The following is a 25,917-nucleotide window of genomic DNA, read 5'->3' on the forward strand; positions in this document are numbered from 1 at the left end:
GGACACAGAGCAAGAGCTTGCAGATGACCATATGCACAGACATACCTACAGTCCTGCCTGACAAAACTGCAATCCATTTCCCATTCCGTGTCATCAGCATCCCACAGGACAGTCCTTCTAAGGGGTGAACGACAGTGACAGCACACACTATAAACTGGAAGGAGTTCATTCAGCTGTCATTGCCAGTAAAGTGAGCTCAGCCTCTTTCCTTCCTATATCATGAACTTGAAGGCCAGGATTTCTCTGGCACAAGGGAGAAAGCTAATGAATAGGACAGGGAGTATGACTAGTCATTCATGACTGCTGGGACTTGTTAGGAAGAACCAAGCCACTACAGATGAGCCAGTGAGACAGAGAAAAAGGAATTGAAGAGTGCAGCTATAGCAAAGGAAGACAGAGATGGTATCAAGCCACTTTACTCCACTGAAGATGTCAGTGAGCCCCTCATTTCCATGTGGTTACTATGGATTTGGGATGAACACTGCCAGATGTGAGACATATATTTCAATGGAATAGCAAGGGAACATACAGATAAGCTACCTCCTATTTCTGCTACAGCTGTAGAATTTATTATGTATCTCCCTTTGACTTCAGCACACCATGCAAGTGGGTGGATTCAAAGATTTATTCACAAATAATGTATCGAGAGGTTAGTTATGATCATCTGGTCTGACTCTTCTGCATAAACAGAGCCAATTTATATCAGTTAACCCAGTATTATCTGCATAACCCAGTATTTCTGACTGTACACATTTTAGAAAGTTTCAAGGGACAACACTATCACGTGAGAGGTGTTCCAATAGTTAACTAACCCCACTGGCAAAATTCCTCTTAGCATTTACTCTAGACAGCATAATCCAGGTCACACATGTATTCGGCTGAGCTCCAGCCTCTAAACTAAACCGTTTAAAAATGAGGATAAGGAGTTGAAATGAGGCAACATTAAAGGTTTTTCCCTACTCTAGGAATCTCAGCATCAGAAACATTCTTGCTCACAAAGGCAAGATAGAAGCAATCAGGGCAAATGAAAAAGCTCCTCCCCAGATTAAGATATGAATTTAAGAAGAACTGGGCAATAAAAGACAATTTACCCGGTAAATCTCTGGCCAGCATAATAATCATATTTCAGATTCAATATTGAACATATGTCAACTTCAGAGAACCAAGTTCAGTCAATTTAAGGTATTACGAAGAGCCTAAGAGCTCTAACAGACAAGCTGTTAAATCTTGCTGAGGTGCTTTAAGACCTCATGGTGCCCAGCTGTATGTCCTTTCCATCCCAGCCCATTCCTATGAGAATAGGAAGGAGTAGGAGTGGAGAAGTCAGCATGGCTTCAGGTGTTGTGTTCATGGTCACCATGAGTTTGCACTGGATTTCTGTGATTTCTTCTTAGTACACAATATAGAAATAGAGTATGCAATATAATACACTAGACAATTCACAAATATAATGATTTATGATTTGGGGTATCAGAGGGATGAGCATCACTAGCTAAAACCCCGAGTAACATTCAACCCTGTGCAGTATCAGTTTCACTACCATAATGAAGTCTATTCAAAACCCAACAAAGTCCCCACCTTGCTCTGCCCTGCCATTTGGTCCCAGAAAATAGGTTTACTATGTGTTATCTAAGATAATTTCAAAAAATTATTTATGATCCTGGAGTAAGCGAGAGCTGGGCAGAACTACCCCCCCTCAGTATGCCATAGCACTGATTGCTAAGGTTTGTTGAGTATATCTGTACTGGCCATGGGCAGAGCAAGGCTATCACCCCACAGGGACTCCAGACTATTCCAGTCTGACATTTTCTGAGCTCTCTGAGGAAAAGATCCTCCCATACCAAGAGGATGCCCAAAGAAAGGTGCAGCCTTACTGGTAGTGGTGTCCTTCACGAAAAGGTTAATCATGTGGCTCAGGGGTGGTCTCCTCTTGGTGATCGATGAAAGCTTCCCCAGGATTGTCTCCTTAACCATCTCATCACTTGGCAAGCGGTACAAGGCCAAATAGTTCTCCTGCTTGAAAAGATCTTTAGCACCTGGTGTGAAACCTGAAACGTAAACACAAAGAGAAAAATCGGGCTCTAACCAAGACAAAAGAAAGGGTCTCTCTCCTGCTTCTGTGCCACCCACTTTGCCTGCGTTCATTCTGACATGTGCCCAGCAATAGGGAGGTGAGCTGTGCTCACTGTGCATCTGCACCAAGATGGCTCAACATCTACGATGAAAAACATTCAGAAGCACTAGATGTTATTAGTAATGTAATGTAGATGTAATTACAGCTTTCATGCTTCTGGTTCATTGAAGAGAGAAACTGTGACATCAAAGGACAGGCACAGAAGGGAGTTCAAGAGCTTCCAGGTTTTAATCCTAGTGTCACCTTAATGTCTTGCCTCCCCTATGCCTCGGTTTTCCCATCTATAAAACAAGGTACCTCCCCCCATCATTTATACCCAAACTCCTGGTAAAGCATTACTGTAAAGACAGGGCAGCTATCTGTCCATTAGCAGGTGTTCTTTGTCCCCTGATGAGATTGGCGGACTCGAGCCAGAAAATTTCCAGCCTAGCCAGGGCTGGCTGGAAATACCCTTGATGACATTTGTTCCTTTGATAGTGTCTACAATGTCAGAACTTGCCAAAAGCAATCTCTTTAATAGACTCCTTTGGCAACCGAACAACAACAGAGTCAGTGCTGTAATTCCACCTTCCCAGCAACCAGGACTGAGGAAATATTCTTCTTGTGCTCTCTAAGGATTAAGTGTCTATTGACAGCTCTGATTTCTCTGTGTCCACTCATCCAGTTTCTCCTTACCTATTAGCCTGGCAAGCTCACAGAGGCCCCAGGGCACGTGGACAGGCAGCACAGCATTGTGAGTTTCCTGGAGGGCAATGTTGCAGAGGTGGTCAGAGAAGCGGCACAGACACTCTGTCACACTGGCATTGCAGAGATTGAGCAGCACGTTCAGGCCCAGAGGCTTGAGGGAATTCAAGTGCATGTGCCAGTTGGAGTCATCAAACTGGATGCAGGAGGGGTTCTGTTGGTCTTGGGACAGGCTAAGCATCTCAAGGTGGTAGTCACACACAAAGTCTTCAGCTTCACAAGCCAACACCTCACTGTCACCAACAACCTGGTCCAACAGACAGGAAAATTCTAGTTGGTTATGATGATTACAGCTTGAGCCTAGAATCCCACAGAGAATTCCCAATTAAATTCCCAAAAGGGCAGACTCTACAGGTTTAAGTCTGTCTTACAGCTCCACAAAAGACTACTTGTGTGCCCTTTCAGTATCTTACCTGAGCATGTTCCTCCTCTCCACCCTCCGTGTCCTTGCTAAAACTCACATTGGACCCAGAGGGATGCTTGCTTCTGCTGTTTGGCTTTCGGTGGGCATGGGCATCGGGAGCCTTTGGGGGGTCATTAGACCAGTTGCTCCTCTCCTGCTCACTGGTCATGTGGACTGTGTCTGCCAGCGGGCCAGAGAGCAAAGCATCTCTTTCATGGGGCTGCAAGAGACCAGCAAAATGAACAGCAGTGATTCAGTGGCTGAACATGAGCCACTACTGATTCACCTGGTGCTTTAGGACTCCTGTAAAAGAAGATCATATCCTCGCAGCTTCTTTATCTTTTTAGCAAAGAATTATGGCATAGGACTTCCCTAGAAGCAAAGGGTCCCCTCTATAATACCACGTTGTGCTTGTCAGTCAAACTATGATTAGAGCCAACTCACTACATTATGGATTACGTATCACTCACCTCGTCTTCCATCTCAGGATGGCAGAAGGACCGTGTAGAGAGCTCATCAGTCAGATCTTCATGGCTATCATGAGGTGGTTCCACCTTCCCACTGAAGAACAGAACAGTCTCTGGGCTGGGGTTTGGCCAGGAAAGAATCCCCTGCTTGTCTACACAGCAGAGCACCTAGAACATCCCACAACACCCCCAAGAAAGCAAAATCTCAGTGAAAACATGTCTCAGTGTTCATTCATAGCTGTAAATATCACAAGTTTAATAAACACATGGGACGACAAACAAGTCTCTCCTTCACCAACCTTCTGTCTTAAGAAACTGTACCTAATAACCCTCCAAGAAATCCAAGGATTCCTTGCTCTAGCAGGATTGATGGGTTGTTTAACACCAATTTTATCTCAGGATATTGCAAAACTAGACATGAAGACCACGGGAAGGAAGCAACTACTCAACCTGTTTCACCAGCTAATACCTTATCAGGACACACACCAGCTGGTTCTTGAACAGGAGTCAAGAGGGTTATGGGACCAGAACCAGAGCTGGAAAATACAGACACCTTGTTAGATGCCACAGAGTATCTCTAACCATTGTTTTAGCCTGTAAATGTCCTGCTTGGACAAGACAAGACAGTTACTAACTCTTCTACAAAGACAGGTGCCTGAAGGGTTTCTAATTCCAGCACAGTGAACTGACTGCTAACAGTCTACGCTCAGGGAAGGACAAGGTGAACAATGCAAAGGAAGCATCCACGCAGGGCTCCTCCTTCTGACAACACAGCAATACTCACAGTGACAGATCCCAGACTATGGAGCAAGCTGGAAGTGAAGCTCAGAGTTGGGGATTTGCCTTTTAAAACACAGAGGAAGTGGCTCCAGATACAGCGTATCATTTCCTGCCGAGGGAAGCAGAGGACATCAGCCAATTAAAGGCTCATTCGGTGAAAGATGACGGGAGAGAAGGAAAAAAGGGAGTATGATATTACCTGCTTTCAGGTTCAGCACAGTGATACACTGTAAGATAAACACCAGTCTCCGTGGGAACCTGTTAACTGATACGGTGCTGATGTTCTCAAGGGAAAGGCATTTCTTCCCCCTTCCAGAGCATGCTAACAGACAGTCTGATTGTGGAACTGAGAATTCACTGAAACTACCAGTGTCTATCCAAAAACACAGGAAAGAATTCTGAAGTGATTTCATTTGGGGTGAATCAGTTGTTGTTACCCTCTTAGTATTTTTTCTAAAAGTAACTCTCATCTCTTTGCATTATAGAGTTTGAGGCCTTAAACATCACCATGCTGCAAATTGGGTAAATGGAGTCACTGTGGTGAGACTTGCCCAAGGTTACTTACTGAGGCAGTGACAATGTTGGAAATAAAGCCAAGGTGCCCTGACCACTCCATCATTACAAATGAATTGTAATCAACATGGTAATAAACTGAAAGAAGGAGATATTTTGCAAAATTAAAACATCAACTTGGCACCCTTCATCTTCCACGTGAAAATGTTTCAGAGGGAGTCTGGACGGCAGCAATCATCGAAGCACCAGAGCTGTATGTTTTTTTCTGTGCACTCCTAAAGCCAGCAAAATCAGGTTTGCATTAGTGTTATTTTACTGCTTTTTAGCTGTTGGTCTGGAATACTGTCACTGCAGAGCACTTCCCCCAAAGCTCCTTAGATCAACTTCCTTAGTACAGCCATAAACTCAAATGCAAAACAATTATGAGCTATTTCCAGGAAGAAAGAAAGCTCTTATTTAACCACTTTCTCATAAGCAAAAATGTTACATAGGTACAAAAGGAAAGAAGCAAATCTTTTCAATGAGGAAGGTCAGCTCAAATCACTCCCATTTAACACCTGAAAAACATCTCAGCTAAATGATGAACTGGTGCAGGAAGAGAACAAAATATTCAGCAAAGGCAGCATATGTGTATGCATCCATGTGCACTCCTCTGTCTGGGAGCAAGGAGATATGAACTGATTCTTAAAATACCTAGGGATTTTTAATCACTCCTGGAGTCCATCTGCCTCCTTATGGAAAGGGGAATCTTAATGCCAGATTAGACAGAAAAGTGTCTTTCCTCTACCCACCTGTTTAATCTGGATGATGCAATTTATAGAGTGGCCAGATGCAGTTCCTCCCCCAGAAAAAGGTCTTCTGAATGTTTATTTGCCCCAGCTTTGGAAGCACTAGTAATGTGCTTAAGCTTGTTAAGGAGCATATGAAACAGGATCAGACTTCTTAAAAGCCTGAACATCCCATGGTCCCCTCTTCACATTTGCTCTTGGTGCTGACCACCATCCCCTGTTCTTTAGTTTTGGCTTGAAGAAGGAGGTTTTGCCGGTACAAGCAAAATACTTAAATACTTCCCTTCTTTCTGACACACACCATAAAAAGTTTATTTTACTCCTGGAACAGAAGGACTTGAAAGAGGTACTTTCTTCAGGACAGAAAAAGTTGATTTCAAACCATTTGCAATATTCAGAAAAGCACAACCGGGCGCAGTATCAAAGTCACCTCAATCTCCGGTCAGCAGAGCAGCATTTACATGGGAAGGCGTACGGGAAAGACATGCAACCCGCATGCATAGCAAATTAAAGCAGCAAATGAGTGACAATGGACAATTGACACAAGTAAAAAGGGTCTAGGAACAAGCAGGAGAACAGAGAGGAAGGGAAAGGATATCATGAAGTTCTGCAGTGAAGATGGAAGAAAACAATTCATAATAATAGTACCTGAGAAGATACCATCTCTGTGTAGCTGCTGAGAGTGTCCTCTGAAAACTTAGCAAGCTGCAGCAAGAGAAGAGACCAGTTACTATAATCGTGCTCAGAAATGTGTCATGAGGAACATCCTTCCCTAAATACTGTGCCTTCGGAGAGAAGAAAGCAGGAGTCCTGCTCTGTGGGAATCACTATACCAAGGCAGACCAATAATTCATCAAAACAATTAAGTCTTTAATGGACTATGTCTTTATCTACTTGTGAAGCACAAAGTGCTTGGTGCTGTACATCACAGAAGAACACACAGTCATCACCTAAATGTCTACAGAGAAAATAATAGCAATTAGACCCAGAGGAGGCTCTTTCTGGATGGTCATTTTTAGACAGAAAGAGCCAGGATTGACTGATCTGTTTTTAAGCTATATGGGTCAGTCAAAAGAAGGGAGCTAGAAGAGTGGTTGTAAAAGCAGGTGCCTGGAACATAATGGACACAGAGGAATGAGGTGATATGAATGGGATGTGGATAGGAAATGAAAAGAAATTATAGCAGGGCACTACTATGGGGTTCTTGGGATTACAACGAGAAATTTACTAACTCAAAATTTGTGCAACCAGCACAAAGGAATTCCACAGTAGATGTAATTTTGGAAAACAGTTTAATTTAAGTATATTCATAAGCATAAGTGAATATGGCAATTACATTTGTATGTAAATAGAACGACACCCCAAATAACAGTGCATATATCTGGCACTTTAAAAAGGATCAGTTTAACAAAGCTGAAAAAAACAAAGACAAATTTGTCATAAATAATTTAAACTGAGAACTATAAAGGAAGATTAGGAACTGTTTAACAATATTGTACTAAAATGTGAAAAAGCAACAATCCCGTAGTAAAAATAAAAAAGTCCAGTTCTGAGTGGAAGAGAAAATAGAAGTAAAAATTAACATAAAAATACAAGAAAGTATACCAATAGGTAATTAAAACCACTGTTTGTTGAAGTCAGTGAAATTGCAAATGATATTCCAGGCAAGGCAGACGTGTTAAATAAATATTGCTATTCCTTATTCAGTGATATACTCATACCATATGATAACTATGAAATATTTTCCATTCTAGCTACTAGCTACTGAAAGTAAGTATGTTTAAATTAGCAGGTCTGGACAACTTTCTGACTGTTACTGCTGATTTTGCACAAGGCTTGAAACATGGATTAAGTCCCAGTGCAATGGAAGAAAGCCAATGTGCCAATGCCTAAAAAGGGTAAGGAGAACAAACCGAGTTACCACAGGACCCCAGACAGACTTTGATTTCAGGCAGAATAACTGAGCAGCTAATATGAGACTCCAGTAAAAGAAAAGAAGTGAAATAATACAACCAGCACCAAACGCCACAAGTATATGAGTAATAAATCTCATCAAACTATTGTGATATCTTTTTTGACAAAATTACAAATTTGGCTGATAAATGTAATGCTTTTGACATAGACCGTTTGGTACTTTGACTTGATACAAAATGCTTTACTGGTTTTCTAACAAAAACTAGAGTAATACCAGAGAAATAGGGCCCATATTAAATATATTAGAAACAGCCTCCCTCCAAATGAAACAGAAACTGAGGAATTATTTGCAATAGGATGTGTTACTAGCTCAAGCAGGGACAAATTCTGGGTATTTTGTTAATAGCCTGAAAGAAAACTAAAAAAACATTACTGATAGAGACTGTAAAGTATACAAAGTTTGGGGCAGGGTCCAGTAATAAAGAGAACAGACCGCTGTTACAGAGCAGTATGGATTGCTTGGAAAATAAGCAAAAACATGCATACCAACAGGTACAAAAGTAAGGTTGCATACCTAGGAGCAAAAATGAAGGTTGGACTTACAGGATGAGGACTATCCTAGAAAGCATTAACTCTGTAGATTATCAGCTGGACAAAGCCTGGCCATTTAAGTGGCTAAAAGATCTAATACGATCCTTTGTTGCACTAACAGGGAAACATAAGAGTAGAAAGTCCAAATTATTCTGAAATTTAGCACAAGCACAACTTTTACTGGAATATTTTGTGGGGTTTGGAGATTCATAATTCTACAGTGATCCTGAAGCACTGGAGAAAACTAAGAGGAAAGCCAAGAGAAAGATCAGAGGGTTGGAAAATATGCTTATAGTGATTCAAGGTGCTTAAACTCTTTACTTAACCAACGAGGCAGTAAAAGGGAATGTGAGTAGCTACAACAGACCAGAAATTTGATTGACGTGCTCTTAAACCTAGGAGACAAAAGATGTAAACGTTCCAAGGGCTGGAAATCAGATACTATAAAAATTCCCACTAACACAGAATGCCCATTTTTAGCAGTGAAGGTAAATAATTACTGAAACAACCTATCAAAGGCAGTACAGATGTTTTCAAACCAACATCAAATTCCTTTCTAAAAGGAATGCTGCTGTAGTCCAACTATAGTAACACAACTTGAGGCAGGGGCTCGTTTCAGGGGGCACCGGTTTGTGTCCTGCAGGATGTCTGACTAAACTAGTCATGAGGGTCACCTATGGCCTTGAAAAACTGGGAATCAAACAGCTTGAACACGATGAGAGGGGGCAGAAGGTGGAGAAGAGCATCACACAGGCCATGTGATTGGAGAGGAAGAGGGTCTTACCTGCTACATTTTGAACAGAGTAGAGAGAAGGAAGGAGTGAAATAGAGAGGCCAAGAGAAGACTGCCCTAGTCAAGGGGGAGAATGACCAAGGCACATCACAACGGTTGTTCTGCAGCAGCAAGGATGGAAGATCACGTTTGAGATGTCACAGAAAAAGCTGGATGGACAGAGTCAGCTGCCTGGCAAGAAAAAGGAGAAGACAGGAAAGAACACAAGGAAGGTGCAAGTATGGGACAGGGCAAATGGGTATGTTGAGAATGATGAAGCAGGGAAGCCAAGGAGCTCTGGCTTCTCCCAGCCAAACAGCAAGGTGTGATGGGAAAGGGAAAGGAAGGTTCCAAAGACAGAAACCAAGTGATGCTGAGAATGCGTGGGAAAAGTAAAGTGGAGAAAACATTGAAAAGAGATGGTAAAGGTGCAAATGCCACTGAGGGAGGTAATATGTATCCTCCCTCCCAGGACACAGGCAACTTAGTCAGGTACAACCTACAGGGAAAAGAATAGAAAACACAAACCCAGGGCCACAGAGGCTAAGGAAGGTCAAGAAGGAGAGAAACTCTGTCCAAGTACAGGCATAACAGAAGTCAGCACAGAAGACAAACACAGCACAGTGCATGTCACCAACACTGCCACCAGGAGAGAACAAGAGACACCCATCAGTGTATCCAGTTCAGGACCACACACCCATCAGACTACCAAACTCCACTCCCCAAACCAGCACAACCACCAGAAACTCCTCTTACTCCCTGATCCACTGCAAAGGCCATGCCTGCAGGCAAAGCCCCAGAGCCTCATCCCACATGTTAAAACAGGGGGTTGCAGAGGATCTTGTGTATCCCATTCCTTCTCAGTGGCTAAACGTTCTCTAGTTATAGTCACCACAGGGCATTTATCTCCATGTTGATCCCTCTGAAAGATTATGCTTAGCTGATAGAAAGCACATGCCTTGAAGAGATTTATGGAATCACTGGAGGTTCCTATCACCTTGGGATATCTGTAGACAGGTTGAAAAAATTAAAACATCTGTTCAAGAAGAAGCCACACTGTGCTCCAGGGAGAGGGCACAGCTGGGACAACCAAAGATCCAAAGCTTTTACAATAATGTGGACACATCTACTGAATCCACTGTGCTCACTTCACAGAGCCCTTCTCATCTTCTGCCCCTTTCTCTGCAACCATTTGATGTGGAGAGATACCTACCAGTGAGGTGGATGAGGCCTTGCTCATCTGGGCCAAGACTCTGGCTTCTCCAAAGGCTGTAGCAAGAACCCACAGGACAGGGAAGAGCAACGGAAGGATGGGTAGGACACCATTCACCTGAAAAAAACCCTGTAATCACCAGCAAGCACAGAGACAACAAGAAGTCAGACCTCTCACGTGACATCTTTTCCACCACAGTGAGAGAGGATGGGTAAAAGGCAGTGGCAGGAAGGAAGGAGGCTGCTTGCACTGGAAGCAGTGCAGCACAAGGAGAAGCACGGGAGGGAGACACACACACTCGTAGGGGTTTGTAATGAAGGAGGCCATGAATATATCACACCAACTTGCAGCTGATTTTCCTGCTGAATTTGACATAAATGTTACAAGTTTAAAGGGCAGGGATACTATACATATATATATACATACACGTACATATATACATACATGGCAAGTGAGAGAGCACAAACAACGTAAAGGGCAGTCTGGGAGGGATTGCCAGGGTAAAGCTGTTTTCCTGCTCCACTGAGAGCTCCTGGATCCACAGCATGCACATGGGCATGCACAGGATGCTGTCACTTCAGGGAGAGAATCAGTCTCAGTGGTGCTCTGGGGAGGCAGTGGAGTGGAGCTCCAAGCTCTCCTTTACCTGTAGCTGAAGAAGCGTGTACTGCCAAGAAGCAATTCCAGGAGCTTTGAAAATGAAGCGCACAGCATTGGTGATCAGGAAGCCAGCCTGCAATTCAAACAGAGATGACACTGTCAGCTAACAACTAGTACATGTAGGGAAGGAGTTTTCACTGCCTTGTAACATTCTCAGCCTTGGGAAAGTCTGGAAGATATACTTGGTCTGCTGCTGCAGCTCCTCCCTCCACTCTCACGGCTAGATGGCTCAGCGCCTTTGCTTCTCTGAACTACCCAAGGTACACACAGAGTCAGTCGCATGAGTTAGGGCCTGGCCACAATTTCCTGTTGACAGCTGCAAATTCTTCACCTTTATTGACAAAACATGGCTATAGTCAACAACAAAGGCTTGAAATGAGACCTACCAGTACAACAGGGACAGCATATTTCAGCATCACTGACTGTACAGTGAATCTCTCATTATCCAGGGCTGTCACAGGACGTGACAAAGCCATTTCCAGACACCACCTAAAAAATGGAAAACAGCCAGAGATTTTAGCAACCAAGACCCTAACCCCACACCTTCCTCAGACATAAACCTCCTGGTAGACCTGATTAGAACACTTTGTTCACCCTATGCTATGTGGGGTGACCTTCAAAAGAGAAGCCAAAGTTCTACAATAACAGCCTGAATAACCTGCTGTGGTAAATCTGTTGAGCAAACTTCCCAGGTCTCCTCACCTGCTGAATGGGAAGGCGCCATCACCCCCATGTGTACTGAAACTCCAACAGGACGTTCAGATCTCTGTTATATCCAGTTGATTAAAGGGTGTCATATCGCTAGTTACATCAAATGCATGAAATCGGTGTCCTCCCTGCATTGTTCAAATTTAGTTGGGAAGTAATGAGCTGAACAGTAATCCTTAGCATATATGTGGTTTTATATATTAGCCTAACCTACCAGTTAAGGAGGACAATTGAAGACAAGACAGTAAGAGACTTATAGCATTCCCAGGTAATAAAGAAAACAGCACAGCATATTTGACAGTTCCTGTCCTGGACTGGTAAGTCTCATTCTTTGCCAACACAAGGCATCAACAAGGACACAGACAAGCTGTGCAGGCACTGTGCACTGTATTAACCCACCTGACATTATCAATTATTGGGGTCTTCAAGACACGGAAAAGACGATACAGCTGAGGGTTCTGAGGTCCCTTCTTCACTTCTCCCCTTGGGGAGGGTGGAGGTGAGAAAGGTGGAAACAGATCTCCTGGCTCCAGAACTATGTGCTCATCATCCTAGGAAAAAAGTCAGAGAGCCCAAAGGCTGCAACAGTTGGGGCCTTGGTAGAATCCTGCTGCGAGGGACTGGAGGTTTAGTCCAGCAGGATCCCTCCCACTGCAAATGACACAACAGGTGTTTGTCACAGTTCCCTCTCTCAGCTCTCAAAAATGCCCTAGTTAAACTATTGCTTCAAACTTGAAGCCAAATGAAATGTTTGTGTTCAAGCACATCTGGTTATTTCATGAAAACTGGCATTTGGAGTGAAAGCTATGATAAAGACCAACAAAGGTAAATTTCAAGCTTTACGTTTTTTCCAATCTTCCTCAAGCAGCAAAATCTTTGCATAGATCTTGTGATTGATTTGTTAATTTACTACTACTACTTCAGGTATTTTATATCATCTTCATTTATAATAAATCAGTAGTAAGGAGAAGGTCAAAGCAGAAAAACTTTATTTCTCCACATAAAAAACAGGATAAAGTAGGGGGTTTGTATGTCATATCATCCGACTGGATAGATTCACTCCACTTATATTTAGCAGCACATTACAATTTCCCCTTGTGGAAGAGATGGAAATATGGTGCTTTGGTATCACATTAGTTCTCCTGTCCATTGGGTTTGGGAGTTCATAGAGGAGAGGCAGTCTAACAAAGCACCGTCCTTGACTGAACTGGAATTTCAAGCTATTTTCAAGGTCAGAAGAAATCAAACATGCCAATAATCTGTACGCTGGGAATTAGAGTATTGGCAAGAAAATCCTAGGAAGTATATTGTTACAGGCCAGGGAAATAAGACAAGCAAGTTACCTTAATCCCTCTCAAAGAAGCAAATGACTCCTGGCCTGGCCTCAAAGCAATGACATCTCCTTCTACTAACAGGCTCACGGGCAGGTTGACAAGATGACCATCCCTGTAGGCCCAATGAAGGGACCAGGATGGGGCATAAGGCATGTGAAGGTCAGGGTACATGGAGTCTGGCCATTTCACCTCTTTGCCAAGTGTATCTGAAAGCACAAAGTGTGAAAGAATTAAGTGGTAACAATTCTGGAGAGGACAATATACATCAATTTACACCCTGTAGTGGCTATAGGTCCTTCAGTGCTAAACTCAGTCCATTCCCGTGATCTTTTATCATGTCTCTCTTTCTCCTTGATGGCTCCTCCCCTCTCTCTCCACCCAGTATTAACAACTAAACATAGTCATTTTATAACCTTAAATACATACTTGTACAATGGAAAAGCTAAAGGCTGTCCTTAAAACTGCTGCACTAAAATAAACTGCCTCCTCAGGTTCAAAAGCCCCCGTTGAGACGATGCTCATGCACAGCAATTTATTTCCTTCTGTTCTATGTTGTGGTACAACCCCACGTATTCTTTTCTCATCATCTGCTGCAAGGCCGATATTTTTGTAAGATACTGAGGATTCGAATTACTCCAAAGTACACAGACATAACAGACGCCTACCTGATAACACACAGATTGGAAGCACATGGTCACATGACTGCTCAAAATAACTATTCTACAGGACAGGCGTGAGTAGGACATAATTCTCACAGCCTGTTTTTGCGTAACACAGGGGAAGGCTAGTAAGCCTAATTAGTAATGTAAGTGATCAGGTTTGGAGAAAAATCCAACTGGAGGAAGACACAACTGCAAATGAGAGGACAGATAAATGAGACCTCACCATTTATCTTATCAATGATTGTCTGGAGTCTCCTCTCCACCTCTCTGCACTTCAGCCTCTCTTGACGCCCAATCATGAAGAGATCCAAGAGGAGAAGGAGGAAGAGTGCCAGTGCATTAACTATCTCAGCACCTTGGCTTTGCACAGCAAAACAGAAGAAAGCAGAAAGCAGATGAGTTTTGAGTAAATGAGCAGAATACACTGCCAGCCACCCACAGAGATAAATGCACACCTGCTCAGTTGTTTATTCCTACATCCCACAGACCTATGGCTAAAAAAGAAAAGCGGGAGAGCTATGATCACACTTCTTCTTTAGAATAATGCCACCAGAGAAGGCTGAAAGGACCTGTCTCAATTAAAAAAATGCCCTTACAAATACTGTCAAGGCATGCTACAGCACATGTGACAGCACAGTAACTTCTATGAGCCACTGATTTCTCCAGTTTCAAAATTCATCCTAACTATGATAATGCCTTGGGATTTTTCAAGATCTACAAACACTGTAGAAAAAAAGTCTCAGCCTCTCCAAACGACATTCTATGGGTCTACTAGAAGTAGAATTAAGTTGGCTGAAGTTTTGCGAAAGGGACTGATAGGGACAGAATTACCAGTGTGAATATGCTAATGTCTAGATGTCTAGACAGAATGAGGGACAACACTGTTATATCAGCCACACACAGTGTCAAGACAATATAAAACTACCACCTTGCCTCAGTTAACCAGCAGAGGATGTTTGCTTACCTCCCCTGCGGCTGGCTCCCATAGCAGCACAGCAGCAACAGCACAGCCAGAAGCATCAGAGATGCACCAGGCCAGTGGAAACAGGAGCAACGGTTACCATGGTACAGAAAACTGCTCCTCCACACCTCCTACGAAAGGAGAGCAGCAGACAGTCAGCATTCATGAAATACAGAGCCAGACATTTGGAAAAAGCAGAGTGAGAAAGGGTGAAGGCAGCAGTTGACATTCCAGAGTGAACACAACTTTGTAAAACCCCTGAAAATGATACAGAGCATCCCAGATCAATTATGCGAATGCTACAGCACTAACGGTTGCTCAGCTGGCAAGTCTGGGTGAACACGCTCTGCTTTGCTCTTGCTTGGAGGAATGAAAAGGCTTCTGTGCCAGGCTGCCCCATTGTCACTAACCAAGTGAGGAACACTTTTAACATTTAAGTACTGTGCATAAACACTAGCACTTTGTATTCAACGCACACGCCAGACAAACATGGTGGACAAGGGGAGACTGTTGAGCTTCACAGCTCTTTCCACCTGATACAGACCCCACAGGCACACTGCCAGTAGTGGCTCTTGAAGCCCTTAGATCCTTCAGAGGTGAAACTAAGCTCCTGTAGAGCTCCAGCATCCAGGAGAGAAGTGCTGAGAGAAACATACCCTTTGGCAGATTCCTTGCTTTGTTCCCAAGGACTTTAGCAGTTCTACACCCAGACACTGCAGCAGCAGTCTGGGAGGAAATGCAGCCAACTTTTGTTTAATCTTCAGCTTTACTTTGAGAAGGGGAGACTGAGTGCCCAACCTTGTGATGTTTGGTGCCTCACCTTCCATGAAGTCACTTTTTTCCGTTCCTTCTGATGCCCCTCCAGCAGTGCTGACAGCTGGTCTCTCAGGATTGTGAGGGCTTTCTTTGTGGTAAGGCCCAAACTTGAGGTCATCTCATCCTAAGGTGCCAGAAAAACAAACTGTTTAGTGCTTTCCTGTTTTCTTTTTTAGGCTTTTTCCTGGTGGCTGACTGAGCACCCTACCGTGAATGCCCTGCACTCATCATCACCAGTCTGATTCTCCATTTTCCTGAAATCATCTTCCCTCCTGTGAACTTTAGACTGCTGGCTGGAATTAGAGCACTTAGATAATATCAGGTAAACAAACCGGTCCTGACTGTGCCAGATAAATACTTTATCAAAGCACAATACCAAGTCATTTCTGTGAAACAAGATTCTAATCAGCAGAGGCTGAGGACAGTACAAAGGGAGGCTGCTCAGCTCCGAGGTTACGCAGGTTTGAACTGGTATCAGCTTGTAGAGACAACAGAACACAGACAGTTATGGTAGAATTGTAATGATACGGGATGGATTTTGCTAACAGCAGTTGAATATCTGCAATTCTAAACAAGAGTGGTCTGATTTCCACAACTGCTCCTTATGAATTTTTGGTTATGAATCCTGCCTCTGTGGCTACTTTGACACACAAGCCCCCACCCCCAGATTTAAGTGCTAGGCCATGGATCGGTTCAGGAGGAGACACAACTCCAGTATCGACTCCTCCTTTTACAAGAGAAAGCATTAGAGTTTTAAGTGGTAACGAACATACGAGGGAGGCATCTGGACTTGAAGGCAGCACACAGAGTCCAGAGCACTGCTCCCTCACTGGGCAGCAAAGAGGCAGCAGCCTGAAAGGATGCAACCCAAGAGCATGCCATCTGGAAAACACTGCCATAAGATGCTGATAACAAGAAAGTGGGGTAAATGCTTGCAGTTCTGGGGCAAGAACACAAGCACTTTCCTTTCTTTCAAATCACAGAGACTGCTGCGAGGTACTGTGGGTACCAGATCATTGAAAGTGAATCAACAAGGAAAAGCAGGCAGGTGGTGTCTATGAGATGGCTACAGCAGGTATCAGGGAGTTGGTCAATAAAAGTTCTCATTTGCATTTCATCTTTAAATACAAACACCCTGAGGGTGTACAGCACATAGGATATCCTGCACATTTGAAATGCTCAGGTGTATCATACTGTTGACAGAGTACAGAACTACTGAACACAAAGCAGGCAGGAAGCTTCCCCCTCTGGTCCCCACCAGTGTGACACACAGCCCAGCAAATACAGCTCAGGCAGAAGCTGCAGCTCTTCCTGCTATTGCAGCCACCAGCTCTTCCCAGCCCTGCCAAATCCACCGCTCTGCTCTTCAGGAGCTGCATGCTGGCACCCAGCTCTGCAAGTGCAGCTCAGCTATGATCTGCACGTTTCTTCCTGTTCCTTAACTGAGTAGTTTCGTGGTGAACATTTACTGGAAACTAATCTCAGACTTCAGACTCATTTGCATTGATGGTCCAATCCAAACTGTAATGTAAGCATCAAGGAATAGCAGATAGATGTTCTTTAAGCTACCATCTACCACACAAACACACTCCCCACCTATCAGGGACAATTTGAAACAGCAAATTCTGGCCAAGCGGAGTCTAGCAATGCTGCTTCAGCTGCACTTTACAGAACTAAAAATAATCCTGCTGTAGTTTTCATTCTCTGTGTCAGTTTTAGGAATAGAGGAAGCAGTTCTGTGTTGTTCTTGGAAGCAGCCCAGGTAACATCAGCACAGGACTAAACATAGGAGTCTCTCAAAGACTCCCAGAGGAGAAGATGGCAGGCAGTGTAGCTGGCAACGGACATGCCGCTGCACCACAGGAGTGCTGCAAACAGGAGTGTCCGAGAGCAATACGGAGCAAGTGACAATAAGGTTTCTCTCTGTGCACTGATGGCTGGCTGTTGGGGGCATAGCAAAGCACCCACAAAAACACTCATCCTCTCCAACACAGGGAAAACTGACAGATAAATATGACACAGAAAGAAAAAGCAGCAATAATAAGAGGGACTTTAACTGGAAAGCAAAGTCTGCTTAGGCACTGAGCTGGTTCCAACAGATACATCAAGAGCTACAGAAGAAACGAGAGGGAAGCTGCACTTAATGCCAACATCTAGTACAGTCACACACTGCCTGGAAAGAGAAACTGCCACATCACAGCAGGCAGCGAGCAGAAAAAGGCAGCAAATCCAGAGGTAATCAGAAAGGCTCCTGAAATACTTGCACATGTGCTCCAGTCTTTACACAGGAGTTACTGCTTTGCAGTAGTATCAGTCAAGGTAAGGGCAGCCACAAAGGAAGGTGGCTGTAGCAGGTGAGAGGGAAAAGTGCAGAGTGTGGCAGGGCTGGGGAAGAATGGCAGGAAGGGCAGGGATTGTTAAACACCCATCCTGACACTTGGAGTATTCGGCAAAGCAGGCAGAGCCAGTCTGGTAAAGAAACGCTGAATAATGTGAGAGGCTGCCTGCAGTGACCGATAATTTACCACCGGTGAGCATCCAGGGAAAGCACTTGGAACCAAGGAACAGAAGGGACAGGTCAGAAGAGCCACCCTGAGCTTCTGGCAAGGGGCAGCTCTAGGTTTTCGCAACAAGAGCTGCCCTGCTAAGTCATCAACTGCTAATGAGGCATTTTTCAAATGCCCTAAAGTAAACCTTTGTATATGGCAAACCTAGGCGCTCTTAAGCTGTCCCAGAGGGATCTTTCCAGCCTTTCATCAGCTGCAAGTGCTCTTCCTGCCGCAAAACAGGAGGTTGAGCACCCCAGGGTGAAGAAGCCATTCACAGGAGGTGTCAGTTCAGTAATAAAAACCCCAACATTCACATCTTTGCTTTGGAAAGTTGCATTCAAAGAATAATCCGCTAATTTTCAGGTCAAAACAAAAACAGCGAGACACCTTCCCACCCAGCTGCCTTAGCACAGGGTTTCCTCTGAAGAACAAAAAAAAGAAAAAACAGAAAAAGCAGACAGTAAATACCAGGTTACAGTGAGAGCAAACCCCTGATGGGTATCAGGAGGCATTTTAAAAGGCTATACTTTCCTTTTGCCATGCCTAAAGGGAAAAGTCCTGAAGAGAAAATAAGCAGTTGCTTCCTCCTTTGCCCCCAGAGACTGAAGAGCACATGAGCCTCTAAGTGCACTTAGGGCACCTCTGGAGCTGCCCCCTGCCCTGGCTATCACAGCCTCAGTCTGAGAGGCACGACTGAAGCCAGGTAAACACGGGATGATTGCAACCCTCTGCCCTGAGGATGATAGCGCAGCTCTCAAGAGTTGTAATCTGCAGGATGGCTGATAAGGAAAAACACACAGTGCAGGAGATTGTTTTTGTGCATGTGATTTTATTTTCTACAGGGAATGAATGTGCTGAGGTGTGGACTGGACAGGAAGACGAAAAGATGTGTGAATTCCTCCACTTTCAGTAAATATCCTACATATTAAATTACTGCTTAGCTTGCCTGCAAATATTAGGGAAACAGAACCTGAGCTAGATCTTGCAAATGCATAGGTTTAGGAGCTGGTTTGGCTCTTCAGGAAGGGGACAAGAAACAGCTCAGAGCTAGGAGACAGGGACAGAATCTGTCAACTTTTCTTTTGCTTTCTCCTCTTAGTTGGCCCTACATGGGTCAACAGGGGGAAATTAGTTGGCAAATACCCAATGATCAAGGAGCTTGTTTAAATCTTTAGTCTTGCCTGGCTCACAGCAAAAAGGTTTCCTTTCCCCTCCTCATGGGTTGCAGGAGCATTTTCAGACTGACAGGTAGAAAAAGAGTGGTTATCTTCAGATTTTGCCTCCCACAATGTGAAGTTGTTCCTGAGCATCACCACCCACTCACGTCTGCTTCCCACAGCCCACCTTCATCCTCACACAAAATCACCACTGGTTCCCGATCTCTCCTCCTAAAATTCCCATCCTGTTCTTTTACACATAGAACCATTCAAGAATATCTTAAAAGTTTATCAGCTCTTCTCACACTCTCTGTTATCCAATGAAAGACAGAGGTCTTGCTCCTTCCTTCAAGAGGAACAAGCAGAGGTCAGAATGTATACAGGTGAGAAATGGACACAAAATACGAGTATAATTAAGTCCTCTTGTATTTTCATACAGCCATTACGCAGCCATAGTAACATATTTATTTGTTGTACCTGTAAATGTTGATATAGTATGTGGCATACCACATGGGCCAAACATTTTGTAAAATAATACTGGAGCACAAATATATTCTTTGCTTTATAAGCAAAGCGGGTTGAATCATCCTCCGTCCTCTGTGGAGTCAGTCTCTTGCAGAATAAGGGTTTCTCACCAAGACTGCTGTACAGTTGAATGTAACTGCCTTGACAAAGGTTGTTTAAACAAATGAATAGAAAACAGAAGATCTGCTAGAAGCTTCAATTTTCATAGACTGCAGATCCACCCCTCTGATGCAGAGTGGTATGGAAAACCCCTACAAGGCAGCTGTCAGATTGTTTCCCTCTTTCCAGGCTGCACACACTAGGCCCCTTTTTTAACACTTCTACTCAATTGCTTTTCAGATTTAAACAGTTGGAGGTGGGAAACGGGGCAGCAGAACATTCTTGCTTTTTCTGAGAGCTATTTTGCATTCCTTAGCAGAAAAAGAAGGCAGTTTTTAGTTTAACAATGACATTTTGCAGGCTATTAATCTACTTCAGGGATTACACCTCCTGAAATGTTTACAGTTTCAAAAACACATGAGAAGGAGTAACTCCACCAAATATATTTGCATTTAGTACTGTAAGTCAGATTCTTGCTTAGGATAACGCACAACGTGACACGTAGAGGGGTTTTTTGCATCTCATCAGGGAGGACGGCAGACATCATAGATGCGACAGCACACAATTTCTTGGGGCAACATTTCCTACAGCAGGCTAATGCTAGAGAGGGATTTATTCTTGTTCTAAAGCAAATCATACATCGGTATGCTACAGCTCTGCCCAACTGCAGGTAGTGCTCAGACTGCCTGAAATGGCATATCCATGCTATGGAATGATACAGACGTAAAGCCAATGCACAGGCTACTCTGGGCAGTTACCCTTTACTACCGACATCCTTGGTCCCCATTATGCTTTTTGTCTTTCTTAGTGCTCTCCTGGTTACTTTTCAAAACAGGTCTGATCCCTTACTCCTACCAAGAGCACTTCTCTAGTGCCCCAGGCTACAGGGAGCCTACACCCTGACACATTCCTACTCCACAGGATGATCTTTTGATTAAGACTCTGGACTAGTTGTCAGGACAGCTGAATTCTGTTCGTTCTTCTGCCACAGATTTCTGCATGACAGTGTGAAAACTGGATGCTTCTCTGTGCCTTAGTTTCTCATCTCTATAATGGGACTATCAACTCCCTACCAACTGCAGTCATTGTGAAGATTATAATACTCACCAACCCACCTGAACACTACTGGAAAGCACAGAAAAAAGAAATACGTGTTGATACCTGCACGATTCAGGCAGTTCCATCAAGCAGATCATGGCTTTGTGGGGACCAGGGCCTTTAAAACTGGACATGCCGGAACAGGTACCAGAAAGCACAACAAACACAGCTATTAAACTTGGTTTAAATGCCACCTGACATGAGCTTTGCAGCCACAGCTTAGCTGTTGGTGGTCTCAAATCAAATGAAACAAGCAAAGTCTTCAGCACAGCAGTGCCCAAATTAATGGACAGAGCAATAGTCAACAACTGTCTCCTTCCTCCATCTGCAGCAACAGTATGAAAGGCAGCCCAGACCTCCCCCTGGCCCTGGACAAAAGAGCCCCCACAGTTTGGTAACTGGGTGTCTGCGGGGGCTCCAGTGTGGACACTGGCTTTGAGGCTCCCCACAGCTCATCGCTAGCAGGGCCTGCAGACTTACACTGCAAAGAGACACAGCTGCAGGAGCACAGATCTCTCTGAGATCTGGCCAAAGCAATGCTAATCAGCTATCTGAATCACCACTGCATTTTGGTGTGAACAGAGTCCATTTTAATCCAGAGAATGACATTCACATTCTATGCCCTCCATGAAGCACAGAGTAAGATGCCAACAGGCACGATCAACCTTTCACACGGGTAACACAAAGCCCAGCGCTTTGCTTCTCAGCTAGTAGCAGCTCAACAGCAGCAAAAGAAGCGACTGCTCCCCAGGTAACAGCCCAATTTTAAATTGTACATTCCTCGGTGTGTCTTTGGTCCTGTTTGCAGCAGCAAATCCCCAACCATAGTTACCTGCCCCACCAGGCTGCTGGCAGGATGAGGCAGTGTTTATGCAGTGCTTTGAAGCTCACCTGTACTACGCAATTATCAAGCTTTAATTACTGTAATTTATCCAGTTACATTATTTCTCCAAGTTCAGAGAGCAGTTAGGGGTCTGTATTTATCCTGGCTTCAACACACAGCATACAGCTTCATGCCAATCCAGAGCTTACTCCAGAGGATGCTAATCCCCTCCCAGAGGCCAGCAATGCTCAGAAATCCACAGAACTTCAGCACATCTTTCATTCCCCTGTGAGCTTCCTTCCCATCCTCACTTCTTTAGCTGAAGACTTTGGGGACTAAAACTATGATACAGCCTAGCAGGTGCACTGTGAGCCATGTTTCAAAGGGATAAGGAGCTTCAACAGCTACAGATGAAAGGCCATAGAAGAAACAGACAAATTTAAGTCATTAGCCAGACGGGCAGCAAAGCAGAAGTCAGCAGTTAAAATCATGTTTGGCCCCTCCTGTTGGTTTTAGGGTTAAATCTGCAGTTTAAAACAGAGCTTCTTTCCCTATCACCTCCAACACCAAGCTATTCCCTAGCTAAAATCATCATTCACTGCTCCATGTCCTGCCATAACCTCTTTCTCCAAAACCACAAAGCTCTTCACAAACCATCACATCAGGCAGGATGCAGGTTGGGGAGGGAGACAGGGAAAGCCATTTTGAATTTAAATGTTAAGGGAGAGAAACTTACTTTGCGGCATTTGCCTTGGTGGGGGATCCAGAGATCAGCCTGCTTGAAGAGCATCTGAGCTAAATTCCTGCGCCACTTCCCCAGCAACTTGCACTGCTGCTGCCCTCCAAAAATGCGAGAGCAAAGAGGGAGAGAGAGCAAGACTGTGCAGAGCCCAGCGCTGCAGAGAATGAGACAGAAGCAGCAGAGTGAAGCACCAGTCTGCTGATTAATTCAGCCTGTTTCCAGTCACGCTGCAGATCCAGCAAGGAGGCGGTGGATGGGGGTGGGGGAGAGAAAGGGGAAAAAAAAGGCACAGAGAGAAGAAAGTTTGCCCAGGATAGCACCAGATGTCTGTAAGAATGGTTCATTCATCAGATGGAGCCAACACAGCCAGAATCCCTGGGTTCCCTGCCTGTAGAGATTCATATGCATGCACAGTAAGGGTTGATGCTGGCAGACAGGGGTCTGTGGAAAAGCAGATGGCAAATTAGACAGGACAAAGTGCTATAGAATATAGTATGGGGGAAGGAACACCTGAGCAGGCAAGGAAAAAGATGAGATTGAGACAGAGAGACCCAGGAATACTAACTACTACATAAATCTAGGAGAGTCTTCCAGATGACTCCACAGCTTTGGATTCAAGCTCAATTTAAAAATATAAGCAATACAAGTTGAGTCCAGTCTGAAGTGCTCCCTCTCTCTTCTCTCATTGATAGAGAAAGCAGCAAAAGGCCCTCTCAGCATCAGTATTCACACATCCTGAGCCACACAATCTAAACCAAAAGGTGCACATAAATTCTTCATAGCCACATGCCATGCCTGGGGCTGCCCGTTTACTGACACCTGGGCAGTGGCACAGAGAAGGCAAAGGATTAGTGTAGACAGGGAAGGGCCACATATAACAACAGGTAATGGGATAATAAGGCCTTTGGAGGTGAAGAAGGAATGAGCCTTCTCTCTCATTCTCATCTTTTACAGGAATGCTTCCTTCTCATCGTTGGAGGGAAGCACCTTTATAAGCAGCTTTTTATATAGCTCCTACTTCAGTGCTGTCCTAATTCTGTCGGGCTTCCCAGTTCTGCAGAGCAATCACTAAACCAATTACTTTCATTTCACATAGAAAGGGGTAAAGAACTGGCGCAGCCAAGAACCACATCAGTAGCTTGCCAGGGATTACAGCTGGCCGGTACTGAATGGAACAGACAGGCACTGCAAAGGCTTCCAGTCTCAGCACAGCATGGAGCTTTGAAGACCATGTACAGGTGTCAGGACTCGCCCACCCTCCCTGGCCAAGCTCTTCACTTTCTTTTCTTCCTCGAGGTTCAAATGTCTAAACAGGCACAGCCCATATTCTGTGTTTAAAGCCCGAAGTGCAGAGATTTAAGAGGCCTCAATATTTACAATAAAACCAATGCAGGGTCTAGTTATCACCTCTGTGTTGGCACTGAGTTAGACACTGGTATGTAACCTCACAAAGCTCTTAAAGCCAAAGTTGAAGGGAAGCAGACACTGCATTGAACATAACTTCAGGAGAAAGCAGGGGGAGAAAGAGGCAAGACATCCTTCATCCTTCTGTAGGGCATTTTGTTTCCTAGACAACAATTTTAAACCGCAGAGAGGAACAAAATGTCCTAATGGCACAATTTTTCCTTCCTTCCTCTTTTCCTGCTAAGAAACTACTCACCTACTCACTTCAACACAAGGAAAAAAGGACCAAAAAAAAGGATCAACAACAACACAGGGTAAGAATGGACAAACCCTCACACAACATATATGCAACATCCCCCTCTCATCACAGTGCTCACTGATCTGTTTCCCATGGCTCTGCACCTTTTGACGGCTCCAATGAATGTGAATAAAACAACTTGCTGGTGACAGTGCAATACCAGGAATAACCCTTTTGCTTCACGCAGTTAAGAGGTCCCAACAAAACTTTCTTCTTTAAAAACACCAGCTGTGGTCGTGAACACAAATGGAAACGGATCAAATTGCCTCTTCTTGTTTATTCCACTGTTGAGAGACCTTGCTCTAAAGTGTTTTGTGTAGGGCAGTAATTTGTACTATGTAGCTTCCTTCTGACATCAGCTGATATTATAAATCACATCTGGACATGTATTTGTGCATTAAATAACAGAATGAAAGCAAAAGCTGAAAACCTGAGATGTGAAGATAAAACTGCGGCTTGAAATAAAAGGCTGAGTATAAAGGCAGGGACTGAGACCCATACAAAAACTGCAGCATAGATGAGAGATGCCTGTGGAAAAAGGATCAATTTGTGAAAGAGCCCTTGGAAGAAGAGCTGAGGTTTTAGCGAACAGGAGGGAATAAAAACAGAGCTACAGTTACTGGCAAGAGGAGAAGAGGCAAAGGACTTGGGCTACTTTTCAGTCTAAAGGTAGGATTGCAGCTCTTGTTGGGCGTCCTGGAACAGGATAGCTGAGGACCAACAGTGCTGTGGCTGGAGCAATGTGGAGCACAGCACAGGCTCCCTGAACACGTTTCCGGGCTCTGGCTAGGAGGCACGGTGCTGTATCCAGGCTGCAGCAATTACACTGGGATAATACAGCTCAGTTGTTATTGGTAACTGTGGAATGGATGATGTCAATAATTTTTAACAGTTGTGTTGCTGCAAATACAGCCTACATCTAAAGTAACTCAAACGCATGAGCCTCACACTGTCCTGTGGCAATCAATGCTGCTGTCTGTCTTGGTATATACTGAGTGGGTCTTGCAGCAGAGATTCTGGCACCTTTCACAAGTATTAAACTCACTTCAGAAATACACAGAAAATTAAAAAGTAAGGAGACAGGAAAGAACAAGATAACAGCACATTTAATTTAAGACAGTTTGGGCACTGTTCCTAAAATACTCTCTGCGTTTCTCTGCAGTGTCTGGCTTCTGGCAAAAACTGGAAGACAGCCTACATTACACCTGACAAACTCTGATCCTCAGCCATTTCTGACAACAGAACTGTATTAGCTGACTGGAGCCAAAGGACAGTCTCTCATCTTCAGAGTGACAGATGTCTGTGCTGCAGCAGTGCTCTGAGCACGTCTTCTGTTCCAGGAGTGCTAACTCTTCATTACACACATATATTAGAGCAAAGAGATTGCTTTCAACTAGATTTGGGACTGATGTTTTCACTTGGGTTCATTTTATTTTTAGCATTTTAAAATAAACCTAGCACATCAAATTTACTACTGAGGTTACACAGCAGGTTAATTTGTTCCCTTATCAGCATATATGTGTCCAAGTTCTTCACTTTGGAAAGGAGGATGGATTCCATCTTAGAGGGGGTGAAACAAGGATCTGCACTACTGAAAAAAACAAAACAAGCAAACTCCTTAACACCAAACAATATAGTGCTAGCAAGAATAAAACCATGGTCTTTCCCCTGAATCCAAACAAAGTAAGTTGTAAAATGCAGCTGAATGTATCAATGGGGTTTTTTTAATTCCTATTGAAGAGTGTGATGATGTCTTGCCTTC

At 44.0% G+C, this 25,917-nt stretch overlaps 1 protein-coding gene across 5 annotated transcripts in view; it reads right to left on the reverse strand.

The window, feature by feature from the left end:
• The window catches only part of TMEM94 (transmembrane protein 94), a 54,455-nt gene that overhangs the window by 18,299 nt on the left and 10,239 nt on the right, over nucleotides 1-25,917 (reverse strand). For 3 of the 5 annotated variants that reach the window (XR_012631560.1, XR_012631559.1, XM_074889277.1), the window contains exons 3-16: nucleotides 15,465-15,584; nucleotides 14,648-14,775; nucleotides 13,907-14,043; nucleotides 13,031-13,227; nucleotides 12,087-12,238; nucleotides 11,366-11,468; nucleotides 10,966-11,052; nucleotides 10,320-10,436; nucleotides 6,478-6,534; nucleotides 4,533-4,637; nucleotides 3,752-3,916; nucleotides 3,292-3,501; nucleotides 2,810-3,125; nucleotides 1,875-2,048 (exon numbers count right to left, since the gene is read on the reverse strand). Coding sequence is in view for 1 of the 5 variants with exons in the window: in XM_074889277.1 (XP_074745378.1) it covers nucleotides 1,875-2,048; nucleotides 2,810-3,125; nucleotides 3,292-3,501; nucleotides 3,752-3,916; nucleotides 4,533-4,637; nucleotides 6,478-6,534; nucleotides 10,320-10,436; nucleotides 10,966-11,052; nucleotides 11,366-11,468; nucleotides 12,087-12,238; nucleotides 13,031-13,227; nucleotides 13,907-14,043; nucleotides 14,648-14,775; nucleotides 15,465-15,584 (2,068 nt within the window). In the remaining 4 variants the exon portion in view is untranslated. Of the gene's footprint in view, nucleotides 1-1,874; nucleotides 2,049-2,809; nucleotides 3,126-3,291; nucleotides 3,502-3,751; nucleotides 3,917-4,532; nucleotides 4,638-6,477; nucleotides 6,535-10,319; nucleotides 10,437-10,965; nucleotides 11,053-11,365; nucleotides 11,469-12,086; nucleotides 12,239-13,030; nucleotides 13,228-13,906; nucleotides 14,044-14,647; nucleotides 14,776-15,464; nucleotides 15,587-25,917 lie in introns of those variants that run through there. The other 2 variants (XR_012631561.1, XR_012631562.1) reach the window with 2 other exon arrangements.

Source organism: Strix uralensis, chromosome 19 (genome assembly GCF_047716275.1).
Source record: "Strix uralensis isolate ZFMK-TIS-50842 chromosome 19, bStrUra1, whole genome shotgun sequence".
Classification (NCBI taxonomy): domain Eukaryota; kingdom Metazoa; phylum Chordata; class Aves; order Strigiformes; family Strigidae; genus Strix; species Strix uralensis.